At 34.8% G+C, this 27,773-nt stretch overlaps 1 protein-coding gene and 1 non-coding gene across 2 annotated transcripts in view; one reads left to right on the plus strand and one right to left on the minus strand.

The window, feature by feature from the left end:
- The window catches only part of MEMO1 (mediator of cell motility 1), a 90,923-nt gene that overhangs the window by 9,551 nt on the left and 53,599 nt on the right, over window positions 1–27,773 (minus strand). Inside the window, exon 6 of the mRNA XM_012803775.2 lies at window positions 6,702–6,778. Coding sequence (XP_012659229.1) covers window positions 6,702–6,778 — 77 coding nt within the window. The remainder of the gene's footprint in view (window positions 1–6,701; window positions 6,779–27,773) is intronic.
- Window positions 24,308–24,436, plus strand: LOC111724403. Its single transcript, XR_002772701.1, has one exon. It is a non-coding gene; the product is annotated as a small nucleolar RNA SNORA40 (small nucleolar RNA).

The raw sequence follows: 27,773 nt of genomic DNA on the forward strand, positions 1-27,773 counted from the left end.
TAACCTCAAATTCTTGGGCTTAAGCACTTTTCTTGCCTCGGCCTCCCAGTAGCTGGGACTACAGGCGCCCACCACAATGCCTCGCTATGTTTTGTTGTAGTTGTCGTTTCTACTTTAGCCCGCCAGCCCTGGTATACGTGGCCAGCGTCCTAACCACTGAGATGGGTGCCAAGCCCCTCTTTGAATTTTGTACTTTTACTTATAAAACACAGTATACTCCTGCAACACGGGGCTTTTTTCTTTTCTTCTAACACAACATTCTCTTTTCCATCTTAAGGTCTTTGCAGTGGCAATTCCTTTTTATCTAGAAGATCTTCCCTCTGATATTCACTTGGTTTGCTCCTTTCTTACCATTTAGATCTCAATTTAATGTTTCTGCTATCTCAGATCACTCAATCTAAAGCAGCTTCAAATAATTATCTCAAAACCCTTTTAATATTTCCTGCATAACACACAGTACTACTTAAAATTTATGTATTTCTTTACCTCCTGAAAAGATAATATACATCTCCTACCCTTAGAATAAAGGTTCTATGGAAGTACAGGCCATGTTTTGTACTCAAAAATAGTTGGCGAAATGAAAATCCAAATATATCTCCACTTAGAGGTCTTAAAAGCAACAGTCAATATATCAAATCCCGAATAAAATTTATCATCTTCTTGCCCCCTCAAAATCTGGTCCCCTCTTCTTATGCTTCTGACCTGAGTGAACAGTACACACTAAACAACCAGCAACATAGCTGGAAATTGAGGAGTCTTCTTCAACACTTCCCTCAGCCCCCAAGTTCAATCCATCTCCAAGACCTACTATCATCAATGTGGTTGAAAGGGACAGGATACAGGAATATACTATCAACACTGCTATTGCTCTCTTTCAACACCACCACCCCACCCACTGCCTAAATTAGCATCATTTCTCACATGGAATACCCAACTGGTCCATGCTTATATCCTCTAGCCTCCCTCAAACCCATTCACTACTGCTCTATTTAAAATGCTTCAAAATGGCTGCTCTAGACTCTTCCGTTTCATTTCTTACCACTCCCCTCATCCAATTATCCATCCATTCATTCAACAAATACATACATTGAGTGCTTACTGATAGTCACTGGGATACAAAATGAAGAAAGTCCCTGTTCTCATGAAGCTTATAATCTGATAGAGAAGTAGTCACCAGATAAAACAAAATAAAAATTAAAAATTAAAATACAGCAGGATAATATCACTGAACAACTATTCATCTGAATTAGGAGATGCTACTGGGATTCAGTGGGATTCCAGGGATGCTGATACAGGACAGTCTCATACACAAAAGAATTGTTCTCCATCTGTAAGACTTTCACTTGTCCATTTAAGTAGAAAAACCTGCTCCTAATTATCTATACTTTAATTCCATCTTATATACAAACAAAGAAGTTTTGCTTTGATTTTAATATATATTGGATTTCTCAGGAATGAAACCATCAGGTAAAGTGAGGGGAGACTGTACTTTGTTTTGTTTGTAAATTTACTAAGAACTGTTCACCATTTTGGACATTTGAATCACCCAGCCACAGCCCTTAGTAATCTGAGTCACAAATACAATGTACCTGTACAAATTTTGTATTTGTAGCTGTTGTATATGTATTAATACTATGCATAAACATCTAATGCCTTCAGTGTGTCCTCTATTATAGCTGTGCCTGGAACTTTAAATTCTTAAATACATATTTTTCATAAATTATTATTTTACTTACAAATACATTTAGGATATGCATGTTTTTAATTGTCATAAAGGAAGATTATATGCTTTCATTATTCATATGAAAAATGTTTACTAGGCAGCTAATTATGTTCTAATCACTATTCTAGGTATTATGGATACATCAGAGAACAAATATACTGACAAAAATGTAATAAGTAATTATTTAGATTGTTAGAAGAAACAGAGAGCAGGGTAAGTTAAACTAGAAATGTTGTAAGTGTTGAGGGCAGGATGCAAAATTAATGGGCTACTCAGAAGGCCCAGTGGGAGGATAAGGGCTGAGCAAAAACTTGAATTAGAGACAGTCAAGTGCAAAAAGGGCAAAAGCCAGAAGCTGGGCACATACATGGCATTATGTAAGGAGACCAGTGTGTCCACAGCAGAGTAAACAAATTAAGAGAGAACTGAAGGCTCTTTACCTTCGAAGGGTGCAGATCATGTTGGTCCTTACAGTGCACACATTGTAGAGACACTAGCTTTTACTCTAACTGGCATGAGTTTAGCAGGGTTAGTTAGGGTATGAGGCAGAAAAGTGACATGCTTTGATTTAAGTTTCTAAAGGATTGCTTTGATTCCTACTTTAAGGTACTTGAGACTGAAGAAGACAAGAGTAGGTTTAAGAAGACCAGTTAGGAACTGGAAGGACATGACTGCCATCAACTGAATTGGGAAAGCCTTTGAGAATAGGATTTTGTGGAAAGAAAGCAGTTCAATTTGAACATGTGAAGTCTGAGCTGTCCATAAGGCAACCAAAAGAAAATATCCAGAAAGTAGTCCTGGCTGGAGTTATTCTTCCTAGTTTTGGTATGAAAAGCACTGCTTTTTCATAAAATTTAGAGCAAACTTGCTAAAAACCACTTCTAGAAATACTTACTTTGAAAATTTTTAATACTGAAATACCTTTTAAAATTATTTTCTATATGGTTAAATAAAACAAAAATAATTTTAATGAAGGGAAAATTTACATGTATACCACTAATAATTTATATTTTACATATACACAGCCAATCCTCCTTTTGGATATTCTTTCCTAAATGAATAAAAAGAAAGATAAGGAAGTACACGAAGCAGAAATGGGAATCACATGGCAAATATAATCTTGAGAGTAGAATCTCTCCAAGACCTAAAATTAGGAATTAACATTACTGAAAATTTTAAAGTGATCTCAATTTCCATCTCTAATAAAAAGTCTTCTCTTATGCTTTCCTGCACCCCCTCATCCACAAAACTAGATAACATGCAAATATTGCTCCTTTCTATCACAGTCAAACTAGTAGAGAAAAATTTTGGCAGTTGCTTTTCATCTCCTCTTTCCAATTTAACTTCTAAAACCTTCATCTGCCCTCACCTGAACTGCTCTTGCAAGGTTCTTGACTTAATTCAGGTCTGTGTAGCATCTGATGCTCCTCCACCCTACTCTCTGTGTTACCACTCATTCTGTCTCCTCTAGGCAGGGTTCTACGGGCTCCTCTTTAGCTCTTCACCCCCTTAATGTGGATATGTCTCCCTGACCTAACCCCTCTTTTCTTCCCACTCCCTTACTCTTTCTGGAAATCAGTCAATCTGGAAAATGACTTTAATACCATTTCTTTCTATCTACCCTTTATTCACCAGTGATTTCAAAATGTTTATCTTCATCTAAACCTACCTTCATGTTCTAAATCGGCACTGCCCAATAAAAATATAAGGCAGGCCATACATATAATGTTAAATTTTCTAGCAGCTATATTAAAAAATAAAATTAAAGAGGTAAAATTTTAATATATTATATTTTACATGATCTAAGATACAATTTTATGTGAACAAGATAAAATACTGTTTTTGAGATATTTTATTTTTTTATAACATGAATTCAAAATTCAATGTGTATTTTACACTCAGTACTTCTCAGGTCATATTAACACACTTCAAGTGTTCAAATATATGCAGATAGTGGCTTCAGTATTGAAAAGTGCAGTTGTAAACATAACACAAAAGCCACATCTAAAATTGAATTCATTTCTGTCCTTAAATCTGCCCCTTTATATTCCATGTATGAGCGACTAACAACACCTATGTAAGCACAAAACCCGGAAATCAATCCTACATTTCTTCACTCCTTTAACATGCTGTAGCTAATCAATTACTAAAGTCCTTTCATTCTACCTGACATCTCAGTATTGTAATGACTTCTTTGTTAAGTCTGTTCAACCACTAGGCTGTTTAGTCGCACTAAGTTGGGAACCGTATTTTCTCTTCTTAGTATCTCCAATACTTCATAGTACCATACAGATAGTATACACCCATTAAATATTTGCTGGGACAACCATTAACCATTTACTATATGAATAAAATAAATGGCAATAGAAACAAAAATGTTTTCAGAGGAAACTGACAAAACTCAGAATAAAAAGACCAAAACTAGAAGCCAAAAAAGAGTTAACTGACTGAATGGCTTTAATAAAGTATAGTATATGATATATCCTATCTATAGGTTAAGATCCAGATTTCCTTACTTAAATATTTTACTTACTTTAGACTAAATAATCTTGTGTTAAACACACACATAAGGCCTCACATATTGGTAAAGTTGATTTGAACAGATAGCAGACTTACAGGCTGATAGAATTTAAAGATAATTTAGAGATCACCTAGTCTAAGTTTCTCTTCTTACAGATGAGGACTTGATGTCTAGGGAATTAAAATTATCACTCAAAGGTCACAGAGAAAGTTAGCGATAGTTCTGCTATATCTAACACTATGTTTATGAGCAGATATCAAAATTATTTGTGTTAATTTAAAAAAATTCAAGGCCAGGCACCATGGCTCACACCTGTAATCCTTGCACCCTGGGAGGCCAGGGCAGGTGGACTGCTTGAGTTCACAAGTTCAAGATCAGCCTGAGCAAAAAGCAAGTCCCCACCTCTACTAAAAACAGAAAATCTGAGGCAAGAGGATGACTTAAGTCCAAGCTAGCGGTTGCTGTGAACTATGACGCCACAGCATTCTACCCAAGGGGACAGCTTGAGACTCTGTCTCAAAAAAAAAAACAAAACAAGAGGCTAAGGCTCCAGCCACACACACCTGAGAGGGCGTGTTTCAATCCAGCCCAGGCCCGCCAAACAACAATGACGGCTGTAACCAAAATTAGCCAGGCATTGTGGCAGGTGGCTGCAGTCCCAGCTACTTGGGAGGCAGAGGCAGCAGAATTGCCTGAGCCCAGGATTTGGAGGTTACTGTGATGCCACAGCACTCTACCTAGGGCTATAGCTTGAGGCTCTGTCTCAAAAAAAAAAAAAAAAAAAAAATTCAAGTAAGTACTATGCCTACCATACCACTTCAAGAAAAAAATGGGCTTGGCGCCTATAGCTCAGTGGCTGGGACGCCAGCCACATACACTGGAGCTGGAGAGTTCAAACCCATTCCAGGCCTGCCAAATAACAATGACAACTACAACAAAAAAATAGCGGGCGTTGTGGTGGACACCTGTAGTCTTAGCTACTTGGGAGGCTGAGGCAAGAGAATCGCCTAAGCCCAAGAGTTGGATGTTGCTGTGAGCTGTGACGCCAGGGCACTCTACCAAGGGCAACATAGTGACACTCTGTCTCCAAAAAAAATAAATAGTTTATGAAGCATAACCAATCACAATGCATTGACCTTATTCAGACCTTAATAGGCAGATTCTGTCTCAAAAAATAAAAAAAAGAAAAAGAAATAAAAAGAGAAAAAATGACATTAGGATCAATGTCTCCTAAACTGGGTAAAAATATATTTTAAATTTCTATGTTTAAGATAACAAATTAAAATTCCACTTATGAAAAATCCAAATGCCCAAAAGTAAAATAATAAACTAAGAAATTATAGGAAGGGCAAAAGACAAGAGGAGAGAGAAAACAAATTATTTGCATTTATAAAAGTAATTTTGTTTTCTGAAGCTTTTTCTATAGCTCTTTTTAAAAAAGACATAAAGGCTGCAGGCCATAGAAACTTAAAGCACAAGTGTCAATATATACACTTAAGATCAATAAGAAATGAAAATCAAAACAAAAAGAAACTTAAGATATATAATAACCTGATTTATAGCAGATTTTACAGAAATACAGCAATGATACAAATTTATTACGTTTGAAATCATAAATCTCACTTTTCAGTTCATTTTTAAAAGTTCTGGAAAATAGGAAGGAAAAAGTCAAAAGCAGTTCTAAAATAAACATGCCTGGAATTTTAAAATAAATCAAAGTATTTATATACGTCCCTTTAGCATAAGCAGACAAGATTTAAGTCAGCTAAATTTTATATGTGCTGTAATTACTGTATACTAGCATAAGACTATGATGCCTTTATTTCCAGAAGAAAAAAACTAATTGAATAAAAACTTTCAATAAAGCATTTAAAAAATTTACGTTATTTACAAAACAAGCCTATATATAGTTTCTCCTACAGAAGACAACTTTTTATTAGTTATTTAATAAAATGTCTGGCATCGCTCAAGAATAATAGTTTGGCCTGCTACCAAAACTAAAAATAGACTAAGTTATTTAGTAAGTTGTAAGAAACAACACAGTTCAAAAAGAGTCTAAAGAAATATTCAGGCAGCCATCAAACACACAGGAATTAGAGTCAAAACACACTGTCATCTGCTATGGTTCCCACTGCTTAACAATAAGTAATGGCATTAGTATATTATCATATACCCTAAGGCTAAGACACTTCTCCAAAAACTTAAACTCCATATCTAACCATTCGTAAATATTCTTATTAATCAAATAAAATTATGAAGGAAATTACTAAATTTCCTTCATAGAACAGGGATTATTCTTATAGTTAATATTCATACGTTGACACATTACATTTTATACATTTAGCAACAGGGAAAAATTACTCCACTGTATATTTCAACATATTAAGTCTTGAACCACTAATCTGAAATTAAAGAAAAATCCTTAAAGCATTAAAACCCCACACCTGAAAGACTTACCATTTTATCTAGATGTTCAATGGATCTATAAATCTCCCCCTGGGATTCATCATAGTAACTGTAACGGAACCTTTGACCTTGAAACAAATATCATGTACAAAATAAAATAGGGAAAAATTAGAAGCTAAAAAGAAAGCAAGCGCTTACCAAATAATTTCAGTTCTCATGAAAGGCAAAGCACAGCTTAAGCCTCTGAGAGAATCATTCCCAAGAGCCCTCATAAATAAAAATAAAAGGCATATTTGGGAAGGTAATAAAGAAATGACACATCATCAATGTTTTATGATGTTAAAAACTACTTCAAATTGTTGGAACCTTAAAGGAAACAAAATAGCTTAAAAGTTAGAAGCATTGTTAAACACTCTATCAAGCTATACTGGAAAGTAAACCCAAAGAATACAATTCAAGAAAATTTGTTTTAGGAAAACTCTCTCAATGTAACAAATTAATAAAAGCTTAGCTTCTGTTGTACAAATGCAAAGATTTGATCTCTATTACAGAAAAAAATGTATAGGTCAGAGTTACTGTGGCTTGTATGAGTTTTATGACCGCAATAAAAAAATTTATCTCATTTTTGCACTACTTGGAGAAGGATCAATACAAGTGCCTTATGCGATGTGAACAGGACACACAAAAGGATAATATAAAAAATAGTCCTACCCTGACATAAGATCTCAATAAGAGTATGAGCATAGAACATTCAATGTATAGCTGTTCTCCAAAGAATAGAGAGAGAGTAAAATGGAAGAAGCTTAAAAAGACAGAAAACATAGGTTCAGAAAATAAATTCTATGTCCTACTATATTAATATGAAAATCAAAATTCAGCATATTCATAATTACGAACTGTTATTCAACTATGACATATCCCAGAAACACCTAAATCTATGTTTCAGAAATGCCTTTTTTTCCAAAAACTCATTACTTTTACATTTCCTTATTTTTAAAGATTTGCCTAATATATTTCTAAATATATTAGAGGATACCAATCATATATATACACCACACCTGTCATATGCTTCATGTTGAAAGAAGTGTTAATATATCCAATTACTACCCTCACATCTGAGGAGATGGGTTTTCTTTGGCCAAACAATAGAGGTTTTTAAGTTTTCTGTCCATCTTACTAAAAAAATTACCTCGTAAATAATTGGCAGCGTAAAATTATAAAACCCTCTCTGTTGTCCTCTTTTCAGGGAGGGGACCACATATCATAGAACTTAATACTTAATTAGTTGACACTGATCACCTTTGATGGTCACCTTTCCAAAATAAACCTTAATAGTCCTTAATTTTCACATAAAATATACATAATTACTTAATGTAGCAGTTCTTATTTTCCCCAAGAGCCATTATTAAAACAATATTGCATCTTATAACTGATGATACCCTGGAATCAAACAATAGGCTCTAAAATAATATCTGCTTTCGAATGTAACAATCAAGATTACTGCATATTGTCATAGCCCTAAGATGTGCTCTAGTCCCTAAGGTTAAAAAATGCTTAAAGATAACAAGGATAATTCACCACTGAATTCCTCTGTTTTAAATAATTCATCCAACATTTCTTTCCAAAGTTAAGAGTTTGGTATAGCTTTATTTTCCTTTTAAAGAATGTGTGTACTTCATGGATAACTAATAATGAGAATTCCCTAAGAATAAGACCTATAGAATGACTTATTTTTCTCATTTGTCAGGTGGCTGTCAGAAGGCTGATCAAAGCCAAATCTAAAGTTCAGTCATAAAAAGTTATTGATTCATTGGTATTAAATTTTTCCTTCTATTTCAAAGCTCTTTTGATAAAGCTGCCCACAATCTTCTGTGAAACAAATAAACATCTTAGACAAGAAAACTGTGACTCACTGTCACTAGAGTAAGAATAATATCCCTGGAGGAAATCATGGTATAATGTAGCTTGATCCTTTGACCTTAAGCTGCTATTTCAGATTTGAACTAACACATACTCTTTTTCCTACTGTAAATAGCTGTCAATTTCAGCTACTGTCAAGTTATGTGACCGGAACATAACTGCTACTCCCAGGTGCAGAGAAAAAACGCAAATACTTAGTAGTAGCAACTTGCTACTCAAAAGTCTTTTCTGATTACTTCCAAGTTCAGAGCTGCTGTAAAATGGCTACTGTTGGTCATCACTGGCTTTTATAGTAAGTAAAAATGTACCGATATGTTAAAGTGCTATCTGTTCTATGTAACTTTTACTTAAAAACTACTTCTCAAGGAAAAGTACATGAAATGTTTGAAATACTTTAAAATACTTAAACAGCGTGTGATTTAATGACAATGACAAAATATACAGAAAACTGATTTGAGTGAATGTTTAACATTTTGCTATATACTTTGTATTATTCTTTAGTAGCCATCTCACATTTAGTAATTGAAAAACTGAGTATAAATATTTGAAGGACGCTAAAGAATGTATCAATTGAGAAACTAAATCCACACTATATGTATCTATTACACTGAATATTTTACCTATAACAACTCAAAAGTGTCTTTGTGATAATTTTTAAAAATTAAACAAATATTTAAAAAATACTTGAATAATGCATTCTGGTCAGTATACATACAGAAAGGATCTCATTGAAGTAAATAGTTGCCATCATCCTAACCTGTTATGTATGTATATATGTATTTATGTACATGTGCACACATGTATACAAACACAACTTTAATCAATCACTGCTTGGAAATTGAGTTCAAAAGACCATTTTTGATTCTTATTAAAAAAATAAGTCTCAAGATTTTACTTAATGATACAGGATAGCACAATAAACTGATTACAACTACATCTTTAATTATTTATTATTGATTTAAAATAAATTATGATTGTATTTATCTCATAAGCACATTTATTTTACAAGTTTTTATATTTCTGACATTCGGTAAAGGTTAGGAATCTACACTATGAACAAATACTGCTGTCCCTGTACCTCGAGAGCTGGACTTGTGTACTTTCATAAATATAAATAAAGCATATTGCAAAGTAAGAGAAAATTACTTACCTGAAACTTATCCTTTCAGAAGGTACACTGGGAAAATGGATTCTTTGAGCCCCTGTTTCAACTCCAAGTATGAGCTTTCTAGCTTTAAGAGCCATTGACACTGCCCCTAGGGGCAGCACAAGCTTTGGAACTCCCCTAGTGAGTATGTCAGAAGTTTCTTCAGGTGCCTTCCCTCAGTTCTTTTCAAATTCAAAAGATGAGAGGAAAAATAACCCAAGAAAAAAATCCTGTAAAGCAGAAACCTTACTCTTTGAGGGAAGGAGGGTAGCTCATTTGTGAATCCATTCCAGAGCACGCTTTCTGAGAAAAAGAAATACAGGTAAGTAATTTTCCCATCTCCAAAGGTGACTGGTGATTAATGAGTGGATTCACAAAGTGTGGAGAATAAGCTCCAGGGATGTCTGTTTAACACACAACAATAACTAATGAAGACAAACATAACAACGAATGGTACAAGAACCAACACTACTTTTTAAGTACCTCCAAACAAAAGGTTAAAAAATATTAAATATCTCAATATTAAGCTATGCACTAGACTGCAGAAATGAACAACGTCCTTGGAAAGTTTATCTATAAAGTCCCCAAAAGATCAGTCAATACAACAGACTTCCTGACATATGTCTAATAAAATTGTACTTTTATATATTTATTTAATCACTTTGTATGTTAAACCACTGTCAAATATTTGCATTAAAACTCAAAACAACCTGCGAGATGTGAGATTGATTATTTGGTTATTGCATACTAAGGACCTAAACTGGGGGCATTCATAACTGAAATCAATACCAATGAAAAAATGGATTTCATAAAGGAAATATCATCTAAGTAGTATCAAGTAGCTGATGCCTGCTCAGTGGTTAGCACACTAGCCCCACACACAAGGGCAGCTAGTTTGAACCTTCTCTGGGCCTGATTAACAACAACAAAAAAAAAAAATAGGAAAGAAATATCCAAGTAGTATCAAGTAAGGTAATTATTTTTAAAAGCTATAGTGAATTACTATCTCCACTTTCTAAATTTCTAAAGTGTTAGTTATAATGTATAAGTCTAATGCCTTATCTCAAATCTGCCAAAAAGCAAAAACTAAATAATGTAAAATCAGTACGTGCAAATATATGAGAAGATAAATAAGAGGGTTTGGATAAAAATATTTTAGAAATTAGCTAACTAACATTCAAACCAGTTTAAAAATTTAGAAAATAGTAATATTCTTACATGCAAGAGACTAACAGAAAGAAGAGTATGCATGAAAAACCCCTAGTTAGTATATATTAAAGAGGAATTCTTAACAAATACAAATTTTCTAAATATTTAGGGGAATGCCACTATTAACAATGATATTTATTAAAAAATTATGTAACCCAAGACAAGTGTCAGTTTATGGATAAAATGCAAAATTGCTAAAGAGACTATAGTAAATTTTAATCATATATAACCAAAATAATATGTCATAAACATTCACCAAGTAAATTTAATGAAACCAATTTGCAAAATCACCATAAAAGGCAAATCAAATAAAATCATCTAGTTTTATTTTTTTGTTTGGGGTTTTGTTAGAGATGAGGTCTCACTATCTAGGCTGGGCTTGAACTCCTGGGCTCAAGCAATCCTCCTGCCTCAGCCTCCCAAGTAAGCTGGATAGCTGGGACTACAGCACAAATGCACCTGGCTTGTGACGCCACTTTTTTCCTCCCTCCTATCCTCCAGGACTCTATTTTTAAAGAATCAATTTCTGTTAGATACAATTTCATTTAGAAATTTTTTTATTTTGAGACAGAATCTCATTCCAATGACCCAGGTTAGAGTACCATGGTGTCAGCCTACCTCACTGCAACCTCAAACTCTGAGGTTCAAGCAATCCTCCTGCCTGAGCCTCCCAAGTAGCTGGAACTACAGGCACCTGCCATAATGCCCAGCTAATTTTTCTATTTTTAGTAGAGACGGGAGTCTCGCTCTGGCTCAGGCTGCTCTCAAACTCCTGAGCTCAAGCAATCCTCAGCTTCCCAGAGTGCTAGGATGACAGGCATTGAGTTAGAGAAAATGTTATTAAAAGTTGTCTAAAAAAAAAAAAAGTTGTCAATAATCTAAATTTGGAAATATAAATTTCAGGAAACTCAGGAAAACAAACAGTAACTATGGAGAAGTGCAAAACTTAAAGTTTGGTAAACAGAATGAAAATCCTACTAATTAGAAAAATTAAAATAGACCCAGGCAAAATTCTCTCACATAGAGCCATCCTATAGAATATACAGAGTATGGAAACAATTTACTTAACCATGGCAAAAAATTAAACATTAGTTGCAAATGTCTTTTCATTTACCCCACTTCCAGCTAGTAATGGGAAGGATGAAATGAGGTGGAATCATTTTAAGTACTACCTGAGAAACACGCTCTGGTACTAACTAATACATTTCATTTGTTAAGTCAATGAAGGGATAAAAGGCAGAATTGAAATTCCAGTTTTCTTTTAGAGAACACAAATGAGGGGACCAAAAGAAGAGAATAATAGAATCTAGGTTTCCTGTCCCTCCCTTGGCTTTTTTCATCCCAAAAGAATACTTGAGAGTATTCAAGTATTTCAACTTTTATCTCCTTAATGTCTTTTTTTCAAGTCTAAATAAACGCTACAGGGGATTTGAAAAGCAAACATCTTTAAAACAAATTTTTTAGAAAGTTATTTTTATGATGGAAATTAGCTAACAAATAATAGCAACAAGAAGAAAAACTCCAATTTACATATAGGAATCCCAACTATCTCTATCACCATTTTTCAAGGCTGGACAAAAACGTAAGGAGAACAAAAGACTAGAAATGAAAAATGTAGCCACTGGCAATAATTCAATATAATATTGTTCAATAAAAACAAACTTCCACTGTGTACATCAGAGTAATTTTTCATATGTACTATACCCAATTGAGTTATTTTTCTTCAAAAATCAGCAATTGAAAAATGTAGAGTATATTAAGTTAACTCAGTGAACCATCTAAGGTAAGGTCTCTGTGTACTTGAGAAAATGAATTGTTCCTGTGAAATTATTTATTATAGAGGTCAGCATTATGATTGCTTTTGTATGAAAATCAACCTGTAGTGTATAGTATCTTTTTTTAAAAAACACTATTATCTTCATGAGAAAAAGCTAAATTTTTGAGATGGTAAGATAGCACTCTTACTAATTTAGAAAAAATGCCCAATGCCACTAGAGTACAAACTTGAGAAACATGAAACTTAATTCTTTAGTAACAATAGCTTAACCTGTAATTAGCCAGTAATTCATATTACTTCATTCAAGAGGCATGCAAAATAGAAAAATAGTAGCAAGAAGACTAAACAATTTTAGAATATTACGTATTTAAACACCTTTCACTTATCCCCAAGACCCAACAAATTTCTCAATAAGAATTAGCACAGTGCTTTCCATAACTACAAAGTAACATTTAATGAGCGAGCATTGTTAACGATGGTGATACTAAAAAATAGAATACCTGAAAGTTTTCTGACTTAATTACCAAAGGTAAATATAAATATGTTTTAGCCACTGGATAATTCTTATAGGTATCATTAACTAACCTTTGAAAATTTTGAGTTCCTTTTCGTAATTATAACCTGATGGCAATCCTACCTCAATTTACATACCAAAATTTTTAAGAAAACAAGAGACAAATAGCCCAAATAATTTTCATAGAATCTGGGTAAAATATAAACAAAATTTATTTTTCTCTCTCAATCATAGTAATGGACGGGGGGTTATTTGTTTTAAAGCTCTTTATTGAGGAGAAAAGGATAAGTCCACAGAAAAGAGCAATATTAAGGTACCTAGTAATGTTTTATGTGTATTTATGGTTGCACATGGGGCCAACTTAGAGGGAGAGCCCAGATTCTAAATAATAATAGCAAGGGAACTACAGAAATTATTTAAATCAAATGATTCATAAGAGTCTTAAAAATGAGATTTGCTTTAAGAATTTTGAAGAATTTCAAAATTCTTTAAGAATTTTGCTTCAAGAATTTGCAAAGGAGATTTGCTTCAAGAATTTCTATTTCCAAAACACACAGGACACACTCCATTACCAACACAAATTCACAATACTAAGAAAAACAGCCCTTTTTCAGTAATAATACTTCTTAGTTTTTAACATCAACTCTTACTAAATTTCAAAATTCCTAAGAAAGGAATTCCTTACCCTAAAGCTGGGTTACCTAACCTCAGAACTGTGGACATTTGGGGCCAAGTATACCTTTGATGCAGGGCTATTCCATGCACTGCAGGATATTTATTTAGCAGCTTCCCTGGACTTGACTCATCAGAGTACCCCAAACATTATTCCAGTTGTGATGATCAAAAATGTCTCTGGCACTTTTAAATAACCTCTGACAATAAAATCATTGCTAGCTGAGAATAAATGCCTTACCAAAATATATATATATATATATAAAATCTATACCATTATGGAAAATAGTTGTCTTAAACTGAGATCTCAACTTTAAGAAGGCCATTCAAAGACAAAAGTGAGAAAAGATACAAGTCTAATCAGGATAGACAAATGTTGAATCAATTCTGGCAATCAATGGGTAAGATATGTAAAAAGCCACGGCTCCCTGTATCTCAATGAAGATGTTTCTCCGGCCATTCTCGCACTCTATCTTAAAAAATCGTAATCTTATGTTTTATGTCTTCTTAAAATCAAAGAAATAACTGATAAATGAAGATACTGGCATCCTTAAACTGATGAATACATAGGTCAAAGAGATGTTCTAAAGGAATGAAATATTCTGGAACAGTAATGGATAAATGAAAGCAAACTTCATCCAAAGAATGTGAAAATAAAGTTTAAACATAAGAGGCATCCACAAATGTCTCACTCCTTTATAATCTATTCACTGTGAAGTGTCCTTAACTCTTTCAATTCACAATAATCACAAAAATCACTTAAGTGTCCTTACCCTTATAAAGCATTATCAATGAAGACCACAGTGCTAATAGCCAACGTGATACAATCTTTGGAGGGTAGCTCTAAACTGATGGCAATTGTGGGTAAAAAATAAGCACCGAAGGAAAAAAAGAAAAGAAAGAAAGAAAGACTAATTACAAAAAAGAAATGTGGAAAGGACTGGCATAGCACACACTGCTCTTCTAAATTCTAAAGAAGAACATTTGTTTTATCCACCAAAACTAATTTCAGAGAATCTACCCTATATACCTACCTGGAAATAAGGTTAAAAGATCTTAACTCCCACTAACACAAGTATCTAAGCAAGGATGCCCTCACAGTGTGAATCCAATTATACCAGTCGCCTTTGGAAATGTAGCCACAATCCACTATTATAATCCGGTCCTTTTTTAAATGATCAAAAGACTTTTATATTCACTTTTAAACATTGCTACTACAAGTAAAACTTTCCAAGGAAAGTAATAAAAATGGAAAATCAGAGCTTTGAATCAAAAGATACCTTTAACCACAAGTGCATAATATCTACCATGATATGTTAATATCTAGAACTTACCCCAATGGCAGAAATCAGAAGAAACCACAAAGAGATTACTAGGATCCGCTAGATATTTACTGAAGAGTTTTCCGAATTCCTGTTCTTTTGACTCACTCAGAGCTCCAACCAGTACAGGAATAATGGTAAACTCATCCTTATGGCTTAAAGAAAACAGAAGAAAAAAAAAGTCATTTAAGATGTTTAAGAATAAAATAGTTTTTCAAATGTGTTGCCACTAGAAAGCGGAATACTTATTAATAGTGGTAAGAATAATACAATATTATTATTGAATTCTTAAAATCCATAAATTAAATGCTTGAAGAAGACAACTTAAAAATATAAGTATAGAATACTAAAAATATCCATGTAAATAATAGAAATGTATACTACTTTAGGTAAACAAAGCTCATACCAGGTATAATATGCTCAAAAATAAGCCCATCAGAACATCACCAACTCAAATCTTCTCAGCTATCCACCAAGGCTACAATCATCTGCCCAATTCTTCTATGATTTTAAAAGAACATTAAACTCTTCTTCACTTATTTATTTCAATCCTATCCTATTGTAAATACCATCATTTCTGGCACCTGTTCTAGAAACCTGCCAAGTGAGACCTACAAAACTTAACCTTGACTCCACTTAGATTCATCAACTGCACTTTACACCTATCCTAATAATCAGAAACAAGACAGTCTGAAGATACAACACAAATTTCACTGGCATCTAGGGTAGACAAAGAATGCAAGTATTAATTTCTAGCAGCAAGAAAAAGACATCACGCCTACCCACAATGTTTACAGCATACCACAAGTCCCTTTTTCACCCTACAGATTGAAGATTTATGGAAAGGGAACAAAGCAGATTAATAAAGAATAACTATGATGTGCTATAGAAAACAGATGTACACTCAAAACTTTAAAATTTTTATTGTAGTGAAACTTTACTTACATATATTCAATATTATTTATATTCTAAAGGATCCCAGATTTGGAATTTTAGAAGCATGAATCATGCTGTCTGGCTTGTTCTAAATAGCACTTTTTAAAAAAAATCACCATTACAATAAATGCCTTTTAATATGATCAAATGACACTTAACTGATGTAGGTCAAATAAAATTCATAAAGGCTTTAAAAAATAGTTAAGTTCATATAATCCCAAAATAAATATTAGCCCAGCTGTATGTATAAAGCTAAATTCAGGGCACCCAAGCGCCACCCCCACAGAGACCCCCTTACCCTTGTCAACTGCGAAATAAACAGATCTACAGATCTCCAATCCCTCTGCAATGCAGGGGCTTCTTGGGCAGAATCTGCATCTATGGAGTAAGAAAAAAAAAGGAAGCTGGCAGAGGAAGCTGCCACAGGATATCTCTTCCTCTCTTACCAGGTTGCTAAATAACTGCCTGAATGAATAGGGGCTCTTCAATTAGTTGAGAGATTATCAACTGACAAAAAAGAATTTCACCTCGTAGTAAAACTTTAGGACCATTGTTATTAATTATTCTACCCTCAACTACTATCTACATAAATAGACTAAGACCATCAAAGACTCTGCAAGTTATCATGATATGATAGAAAAGAATTTATGGAGAGTATAAAGAACAAGGAGAAGCCATAAGAAATGGGTTCAAGTACCATCCCTACCACACACAAATGTAGAAAAGCATGGTTAAGTCCCTGCCTGAAAACTGATTTCCTTATCTGTAAAATGATCATAACTATAACATATTTCACAAATTTGTTATAAAGCAAGGAATACTATAGAAAAAGTACTTTGTCAATAGTTGGCTCCCTTTGAAGAAACAAGACATCTACTCTCCTCCACAGGAACCACCTGACCTTTCAATTAACCTCAGTTAGAGCTTGCAAATTTACACCAAGTTAAAAGTCTCTATGTAGAAACCAAGGATCATCCATCCATCCCTATTTGTCATTCCTCTTTAAAAACACTTACTTGTTCTCTATTCCTACAGACAAAGAAGCATGAATTAGAGAAAAGAGCATGTGGCTTTGAAATGTAATATTCTTAGGTTTTAAAATTTAAGTTCTAAAATTGGACTTCTCAGTAAAAGAGTACAAAATCTTGAGCCCAAAAAGCAATTATCAAAGTGGAAAAAACTATCAAAATCAACTACTACTGTGCTCTAAAAATCAACCAAAGGCCAAAAGAAAATCCCCCCACAGTGAGAGTTTATTCATAAAAAAAAACAACAGAACTTCATAGTAAGAACAGTGGAAGTCTGGCATCCTACCAGGAGCTGTCCAACTTCACTAATAATGAAAGTTCCACCAAGGTGAGGCTGGTTGTGAAAATCAGCAGCTTCATTGCCAAAGGAGGATGACTTTAATTTGGAAGAGAGAATAGAAAGCCCACACCCAGTGAGAAACAGAAAAGCCTGCAGCTTTCTTAACTTTATGTTGCTGTATTAGTTGGGGTAAGTCACAAATCTGAGAGCTAGCTGGAAGATCTGGACATGGGAGAGCCATTAAGGTACTTGTTAAATTCTCCCCATACTCTCAGCAGAGGGCCTAAGCCAGGGATGGGGAACTTATGGCACTGTACAATTGGATTCAGTCAAAAGGCCGCACTTAAGAACCTAGAAACCACAGGCTGAAGGTTCTTCAATCCTGACCTATGTTCTCCATGCAATGCTGGCTGACTAGAAAGCTGCTCACATGTGCAGGCAACACTTGCAAGGTCTCAAGCTCCCCCACAAAATACCAGCTAATTGGGAGACTAAAAGTATGAACCAGGTAAACTGGAAACCTGAGAAACCAAGCTCTCCATACAATCTCTTGCTAACAGAAAACCTGAGTGTATGCACAGAGAAACCTAAGACAACCCAAAAGAAAGTTAAAAGAAGCAAATGTGAAAATAGACTGTACTTATTCTGTTTTTCTAAATTACATACAGGGTCCCACTCACTATGTTGCCCAAGCTGGCCCTGAACTCTGGACTCAAACAACCCTGCCACCTCAGCAGCCATACAATCTACCAGCAGAGAATGAAAGTCTTACTGGCTCAGGTGTTTAGGAATAACCTCAAAGTAATCATTAGCTAAGCAATCACAGACAGGAACTCTAGAAAGCTAAGAGTTAATTAATTTTAAAAATTGAAATTAGGTGAGGCACAGTGTCTCATGCCTCTAATCCCAGCACATTGAGAGGCTAAGGCAGGAGGATAACTTGAGGCCAAGAGTTCAAGAGCAGCCCAAGCAACCTTGTCTCTACAATAAAACAAAACAGTCCTCAATAAACTTTGTTTCACACTTGAAAAAAATAACAAAAACAAAAATACTAGCTGGGTGCACTAAAATACACCTATAATCCCAGCAACTTAGGAGGCTGAGGCGGGAGGATTACTTAAGCCTAGAAGTTCAATGCCTCAATGAGCTGTGACAGTGCATTGCACTGGGCAACAGAGCAAGATCCTGTCTCGAAAAGATGGGAAGACACATCAGAAGCCATACATGTTAGGGGCAACAGATTTTATACATGAAATCCATAAAAGTTACTTATAAATAAATATAACCTGTGGGGGAGGAATAAAAGTCAGAATCCAGAACTGCTGTAATATGCTAAATAAAATATCTAGCTCCAAGAAAAAGTTTTATAAGCCTCACAAAGAATCAGCAAACTATGACCAATACTGGGGGATGGGGACTAGGGAGTGGGGGAATAGGGAATGGCAAGGACCAGATATTGGATTTAGCAGACAAAGATTTCAAAACAGTTATTATAAAGATACTCAAGAAGGGCAGTACCTGTGGCTCAGTGAGTAGGGCACAGACCCCATATACTGAGAGTGGCAGGTTGAAACACAGCCCCAGCAAAACTGCAACAACAACAAAAAATAGCTGGGCATTGTGGTGGGCACCTGTAGTCCCAGATATTCAGGAGGCTGAGGCAAGAGAATCGCCTAAGCCCAAGAGCTAGAGGTTGCTGTGAGCTGTGATACCACAGCACTCTACTGGGGGCGACAAAGTGAGACTCTGTCTCCAAAAAAAAAGACACTCAAGAAAATAAAGGAAGCTCAAAGTTACAATGACATAACTAAACAAGTAGGAAATATCAACTAAGAAATAGAAACTATTAACATTAAAAAGAGCCAAGTAGAAATTCTAGAATTGAAAAGTATAATAACTAAAATTAAAAATTCACTAGATGGCCTCAAGAGAAGATTTGATATTACATAGGAAAGAATCTGTAAAATCAAAGATAAAATAAAGAAATTCTTCAAATCAAAGAATAGAGAAAAAATATGAAAGAAATTTGAACAGAGCATTAAAGACTAAATCAAGCAGACCAGCATGCATGTAACAGGAATACCAATTAAAGAGCATCACAAAAATTTAAAAAAAAAAAAAAAACTGCTAAAATGCCAAAGATCATGAAAAACATTAATCTACACATGTAAGGTGGGGAAATCACTTGGCCTCAGGAGTTGGAAACCGGCATGGTAAACATAGCCAGAGCTGATCTCTACAAAAAATAAAAAATGTAGTCCCAGCTACTCAGAAGCAAGAGGATCACTTAATCCTAAGAGCAGTTCAAGACTACAGAGAGCTATAATCAAGCCACTGTACTCTAGCCTGGCTGACAGAGTAAGACCTTGCCTCAAAAAAAAAAAAAAAAACCCAAACTAGGATAAGCACAAAGAGATCCCCACCTAGATACACCATAATCAAACTTACTGAAAATCAAATGGTATTGGGACTATTACATATCCAGATACCAAAAAAAAAAAAAAAACAAGAACTTTTTCCTTTGCCTTACACCATACACAAAGATTAACTCAAATTGGATCCTAGAACTGTTAACACAGCTAGAACAGGGTCAGCAAACCTCTTAGAAAGAGGCCATAAAGTTTCAGTTTTTCTGGGCCATATGGTCTCTATAGCAACTACTCCACAGTCACTGGAGAGGGAAAACAGGCACAGACAGTATGTAAATGTACGGTTGTGGCTATGTTTCAATAAGACCTTATTATTATACAAAAATAGGCTGTGGTCCAGATAAGGTCTGCAGGCGATAGTTTGCTAACTCTTGTTCAAGAAGAATCTTGAGTTAGGCAAACATTTCTTAAGTATCATACCAAAAGCAAAGCCATACAAGAGGGGCGGTGCCTGTGGTTCAAGGAGTAGAGCGCCGGCCCCATATTCTGGATGTGGTGGGTTCAAACCTGACCCGGCCAAAAACTGAAAAGGGGGAAAAAAAAAAGCCATACAAGGAAAAAATGAAAATTGATTTATCAAGATTAAAAAATGCTTTCTCTTCTCTAAAAAAATGAAAGTACAAGTTACATAATGGGAAAAAATCTTTGCAAATCATATATCTAATAAATATCTTACTTCCAAAATGTACAGATTCTCTCACAATACAATAAAATGACATATTACCCAAATAAAAAATGTACAAATAAGTCTTTCATAAGAGAAGACATACAAATGACTAATAAGCATATAAAAAGTTGATCATCATCATTACATTAGGCTTTAAGGAGATGTACATTAAATTATAAAACGATTACACTGCACATCCATTTGAATAGCTATTATCAAAAACACGGACAATAACAAGATATAGAGAAACTGGAACCTCCATGTAATGTTCCTAAAATATAAAGTATAGTCACTTTGGAAAAGTGGTAGTTTGGTAGTTTCTGAAAGAGCCAAAGTACAGACTTATTACCCAGAATTTCATTCCTAAATACCTATTCAAGAAAAATGAAAACATATATGGATGTAAAAATTTATACAAGAATTTTTATAACATCACAATAGCCCAAAACTGTAAATAATCCAATTGTCTATCAACTTTTATTTGGTAATAAAAAGGAATAAACTACTGATTACATGCTAAAACATGGATGAAGTTCAAAAATAATACGCTAAGCAAAAAAGGACAGATTCAAAAAAGACTACATTTTGTACAATTCCATTTATCTGAAATTTCCAGAAGATGCAAATCTGGAGACAGAAAGCACATCAGTGGTTGCCTGGGGTTGAGAGTAGGAACAAGGAACTGACCTCCAACGAACACTGGGTCTCTTATGAGTGTAACAAAAAATGTTCTAAAACTAGATTATGAGAACAGTTGCACAACTCCATGAATTTACTTTTTATAAAAAAATCATTTCAGTTGAACTCTTACGAGTGAATTTATGGTATGTATATCATACCTCAATAAAGCAATTTAAAATAAATAGATGTGTATATGTGTGCATCTTTGCCAGTTACAAGCTATGCCACTGCTCCTGTGACTGTCATTAAACAGGGCAGAGGTTGAGAGTCTCAGCCTTTATTCACGTCTAGAAACAAGTCATTCCATTCTCTTAAAGATTACCCATACAAGAGCAGATCTTACCTTTTTCTGACCATCTTAACATTTCAAGACCTTCACTGAGGCTACCATCAGAAAGGAAAATAAAATCTAAAGATCTAGTAAAACCTAAGCTATAAAAAAGGTTAGGAAAGCATTTGAGAGGATCAAAAATCCAGACATTTGGAATGGCAATACAGTAGTAGCCTGCAATTGGGGAAAAGACTTGGGAGTTTTACAAAAGAATTAACGTAACAGATCTGATGCTATAATCTTTAGAAGAGCCTATTTATAAGAGTGGTCTTTGGTTGGCATTTGGAAGCTTGGTTTTCAAAATATTCATTATGTTAATAAGGCTGTTTACTCACTTGGGACAACGAATTCTGGTATATCAGCTTGCTAAGATTGTCTGCATTGTGATTATATATAGTGAACACTTTTCTTCTTAACCACATAAGCAGAGTGCCTACATGATCAGGACCCAGTAAAAATTCTAGATTTTGAATCTTAAAGCAGGCTTCCATAGGCAGAAACACTGTATACTCTCTATGCAATTCCCCTTAGGAGAGGGAGACACTTGAAGACTGCAGGGATTTCTCCAGACTCTGCCTGATGTCTTTTTCCCTTCCTGGTCCTACTGTGTACTGTATCTTTTGTAATAAACCACAGTAAATTAAAACAATTGCCTCTATGCCTTCTAGAGATAAACCCTTCAAATAGGTGTTAAAAGCAAAGTCATGTTTGTAACTGCTGGTTTAGGGAGCCCTCTAAGAAAGAATTTCTCTCATCATTTTCTCTTGATTAAATTAACCTTCAGACCAAAGGGCCATAAATGCATAGTTTACACCCAGTACTCAAACTCACTGTAAAAAGAAAACAAACTACAAAGGTCAAGAAAACATCGGACAAAGCCAAAGAACTGGGACAGGGTTGGGAGGCCAAAAAGAATGGATAGGCCAGTTAACATTTAAGTCATTATAAATCTTTATCATCTGATCAGAAAAATGAATCTAACAAGATTCCAAAAATTAATTTTAAACATTTTATTTCTCTGGCTCAGCACCCATAGCACAATGGTTACAGTGCCAGCCATATACACCAAGGCTGGAGGGTTCAAACCCAGCCTGGGCCAACTAAAACAATTGCAACAAAAATATAGCCAGGCATTGTGGTGGGCGGCTATAGTGCCAGCTACTTGGGAGGCTGAGGCAAGAGAATCACTTACGCCCGAGAGTTTGAGGTTGCTGTGAGCTATGACATCATAGCAGTGCACTGAAGGTGACGTAATAAGACTCTGTTTCAAAAAAAAAAAAAATACATTTTATTTCTCTGAATTTCTGTTCAAGTAGGAACATTGACAAGAAAGGTTTCCTAGGAAAGGACATATTTCAGATATTAGAGAGCCCCACCAGATTCTATTTTGGATATCCAACGATTTGAAACTAATGCGAAGCAAAACAACTCTACCATAAGTTGGTCAAGTTTGCTGTTAAAATTATAGAGAAATTCTAGTATTTTATTAAAAAAAACAAGTCAAAATTTCTACACTCATTGTATAAATGTATGCCCATTTCTGGGTTTATCACATATGATAATAGCAATATTCTAAGGTCATTAACTTTTGCATTCTCTTCATTTTATTTCCCCACACAGAAACCGTTGTGGTTTCTATATAGAATCCCATTTAACCCTTCAATGCCTCCCACATCTGCTCAGTATGCTGTCCTATCTGCCAAAGCTCCCATGATTTCCTTACTAACCTATTTCTATCAATTTCTATGTACAATCATGTTGATTTTAACCCTTAAATGTCTCCCATATCTGCTCAGTTTGATAACATCAAACTAACTAGATAACTAGTTATCTGCCACTAACTTAGTACAAAGCCTCCATGATTTCTTCACTAAACTAATTAAATCAATCTCTTCCAGCTACCATCACACTATCAAGGAGCAGCCCGTTTCCATTCATCTTCCTCTTTTACGAGGAAGAGCTAACTTCTATTAGCTTTCTACCAATCACAAAATAAAATACAAGTATTTTAAAATGATATTCAATTCCTTTCATATTCTGGTTCCAATTTATTTTCCAATTTGCTAATAATTGCCCTTCTTTCTCTATTTTCTGCAGGTCACCTATTCAAATGCCTTCAGCCCTAAGTTGGTGTTACATATGTGTGAAAAGATGGATACCATGTAACAGGGTGTGAGTGGTAGGACCAATACCTTAACAATGAACATTCAACTATACATAAAAACTTCCTCTAGTTACGCAAGGCAAACAAAAAACATCCACAAACAGATCTCAGTCACTACCTAAGACTTTTACAACTCCTCTAAGTTAAGCCAGATAGTCTTGCTCTTAAAATAAACCCTGGGCTTTCCTACTCCTATACTTTGTATTGCTTAATACACTACACCCTTTACCATAAAAACCTATGTCCTATTTTGTGAAAATTGTAGGCATCTTTAAAATCTACTCAAATACCATCTCCTTGATAAAGCCATCTCTGCGCTCCCCTAACTCAACTATTACCTCTTTCCTCCCACATTCCCTTTCTCTGCTTCCATAAACACTACAACTGCCATCTATTATATTTTGAATTATATTAATTATTTTATTTACATTTCTTCTCTCTCCTACCACACTATAAGATGGAGAAAGAAAGTATGCTTACTGATGTAGTCCGCATCATTACTTGTACATAGATTAGTACATTTAGGTAGCTTTAGAACATTCAAAATTTTACTTTAACCAAAATTTTAAAAATTTAAATGAGCACTTGTGTTTGCTTTTGTTTAATTTGTAGATGAAGACTTTTAGGCAAGTATAAAGAAATAAATCCTCTTTTCAAACCCAGAATACATTGTTCAGTGTAAGTTTTGATACACATAAAAAAGAATACTATGAAAACAAAAAACTAAATAAACATGGCTGGTTGTAGTGACTCACTCCTACAATCCTAGCACTTTGGAACGTAAAGGGAGGAGCATTACTTGAGGCCAGTAGTTCAAGACCAGTCTAGGCAAAATAAACTGGGCATGGTGACATGGTACTGTAGTCCCATCTACTCAAAAGGCTGAGACAGAAAGAAGTTTGAGCCCAGGAGTTCAAGGAGAGAGGGAGCTATGATCCCACCACTATACCCCAGCCTGAGCAACAGAGTGAACCCCTGTCTCTAAAAATAAATTTTAATCTAAATGAAATTGAGAGTAAATACCATGTTAAAAACAATCAAATTTTTACAAAACATAGAAGATGAAACATTTTGGGAGACAAAATGAGTTTTATCAGCCTATATATTTACTCTCGACATATGAAAAACATTTTTCTTAATGATGATTAAAAGAAACATCAGAAAAGAGCCTCTTATTTTGTGTATTCTTGGGAAGAAGATAAAGAGGAAAAATCCTTTCTAAAACTACTCCAAAATAGTGAGTTTTAAATAGTGAAATCAGAACTGTAAATTGGTAAAATTCTTTTATGTAATACTTGGATCTTTCAATAATTCATTAAGAATAGTTTTCTTTTAGAAAATTAGAGAAGTCTGGACACAGTGGCTCACACCTATAATCCTAGCACTCCGGAAGGCTGAAGCAAATGGACTGCTTGAGCTCATGGGTTTGAGACCAGCCTCTGAGCCAGAGTGAGACCCCGTCTCTACTAAAAATACAAAAAAACTAAGGCAAGAGGATTGCTTGAGCCCAGGAGTTGGAGGTTGCTGTGAACTATGATGTCACCATGGCCCTCTACCCAGGGCAACAGCTTGAGACTGTCTCAAAAAAAAAAAAAAGAAAAGAAAAGAAAGAAAAGAAGTTAACGAAGCCCAAGATTTGTAAATATTTACCTTTTCTTCCTCAAAATCCTGCTCCACCCTTGACCCTCTCTTCCTAACTCCATTCCTGCCTTCAGGGTGCTTAAAATAACTGTCTACAGAATTACTAAATTTTCCTTAATAAAAATGAAAATAGGAAGTGACATAAAGAGGTGCCAGATAAGATAGTAAGCAACTTCAGATTTCCTCCTCTGTAGTGAGGGAGTAAAAAACAATGAAAAGAACTTCTAGTTTCTGATGAAAGATGTAAAGAGTTTAGAAGTCATCATTCTCATCCAAAAAGGAATAAAAGCAGAAAAATCAGTAACTCTTCTCAGATTTATCAGAGAATTGAATTAACAGAGCAAATCCAAAACCTGGAAAGACAGGCAAAATCAGAGAAGCACAAGAAGCTACTAAAGAAAACACCAGGAGATCACTACAGCTTATTGGATTGGTCAAAGATTTTGGGGTCATAAGACATCAAAAACACAGGTAACAAAAGCAAAAATACATAAATCAGGTTACACCAAATTAAAAGCATCTGCACAGCAAGTAAATAATTAGCAAAGTGAAGAGACAACAGACAAAATTATAAAAAAATATATACAGCCCAGTGCAGTGTCTCAAACCTATAATCCTAGCACTCTGCAAAGCCAAGGCAGGAGAATTGCTTGAGCTCAGGAGTTCAAGACTAGCCTGAGCAAGACTGAGACTCTGTCTCAACCAAAAACAGCAAATGAGCTGGGCAGAGTGTGCCCAGAGTCCCAGCTACTCAGGAGGCTGAGGCAGGAGGATCATTTCAGCCCAGGAGTTTGAGGTTATAGTGAGCTATGGTAACGCCACTGATAGAGAGCCTCTGTCTCAAAAAAGAAAAAAGCAAACTCTCCATCCAACAAAGGATTAATAAATAGAATATATAAGAAACTCAAACAATTCAATATCAAAAAAAAAAAAAATAGTCACACAATTTTTAAAAGGACAAAACACCTGAACAGAAATTTCTCTAAAGAAGACATACAAACGGCCAACAGGTATGTGAAAAATGCTCAACATCTCTAATTACCAGAGAATTGCAAATCAAAACCACAATGAGATATTATCTCATGCTTTTTGAATGGCTATTATCAAAAAGATAAAAAACAGCAAATGCCAATGATGCAGCAAAATGGGAACACTCCTTCACTGTTGGTGAGAATGTAAAGTAGTGTGGCCATTATGGAAAACAGTATGGAGTTCCTTAAAAAAACTAAAAATAGATCTGCTATTTGATCAAGCAATACCAATGTTGGGTATTTAGCCAAAGAAAAAGAAATCAGTAAATCAAAAACACATGTTTACTGCAATGCTATTCACAATGGCTAGATTACAGAATCAACCTAAGTGGCCTTTGACAGATGGGTGAATACAGAAAATGTGGTATATATAGACAATAGAATATTATTCAGCCCTAGGAAGAAATAGAATCCTGTCATCTGTAGCAACATGGATAGAATTGAATGTCATTAAGTTACATGAAATAAGTAAGGCACAGAAAGACAAATATCTGTTCTGTCTCACTCACATGTGGAAGCTAAAAAAAAAAGATCCTATATAATTAGAGCATAATGGCGGTTACCAGAGACTGGAAAGAAAGGGATGAGGAAGAAATGAAGAGAATCTGATTAAGGGGTACAAAAATACAGTTAGATAGAGTAAGTTGTTAACATTAAACAGTACTGCAGAAAAATTATACTGAATAATTTATTATGTATTTCAAACTACAATGGCTAGATGATTTGGAATGTTCCCAACACAAAGAAAAGATAAATTTTTAAAGTGACAGGTATCCCCATCACCCTGATTTGACCATTACATCAAAATATCACAAGCAAAGCCAAGCACAGGGGCTCACACATGTAATCCTAGCACTTTGGGAGGCTGAGGCGGGAGAAGTGCTTGTACTCAGGACCAGCCTGTGCAAGAGCAAGACACCATCTCTACTAAGAATAGAAAAAACTAGGCGAGGGTCATGGTGGGCCCTTGTAGTCCCAGCCATTTGGGAGGCTGAAACAAGAGGATCACTTGAGCCCAAGAGTTTGAGGTTCCTGTGAGCTATGATACCACAGAACTCTATCCAGGATGACAAAGTGAGACTCTGTCTCAAACAAAAAAAAAAAAAACCTCATCATCATCATCCCAAAAATATGTGGAAATATTATATGCATATTATCAATTTAAAAATTTTTTAGAGAAAATATAAAACCAAATTTTAACAAAAGAGGAAAAAAAGAATTCTTTGTGGTAACCCAAAGAATACAGGGAAAGAAAAACAAGAGATGGAACACTAGAAGAAATTTTAGCTCCAGCACCCTCACCAAAAGCAAACAGGGCATGGAGTTTAACCTCAACCAGACAAATATAAAATCTTACACTAAGGCAAATTCACC

The sequence above is a fragment of the Otolemur garnettii genome, unplaced genomic scaffold, assembly GCF_000181295.1.
Source record: "Otolemur garnettii isolate 467f Iridium unplaced genomic scaffold, OtoGar3 scaffold00022, whole genome shotgun sequence".
In the NCBI taxonomy this organism is placed as follows: domain Eukaryota; kingdom Metazoa; phylum Chordata; class Mammalia; order Primates; family Galagidae; genus Otolemur; species Otolemur garnettii.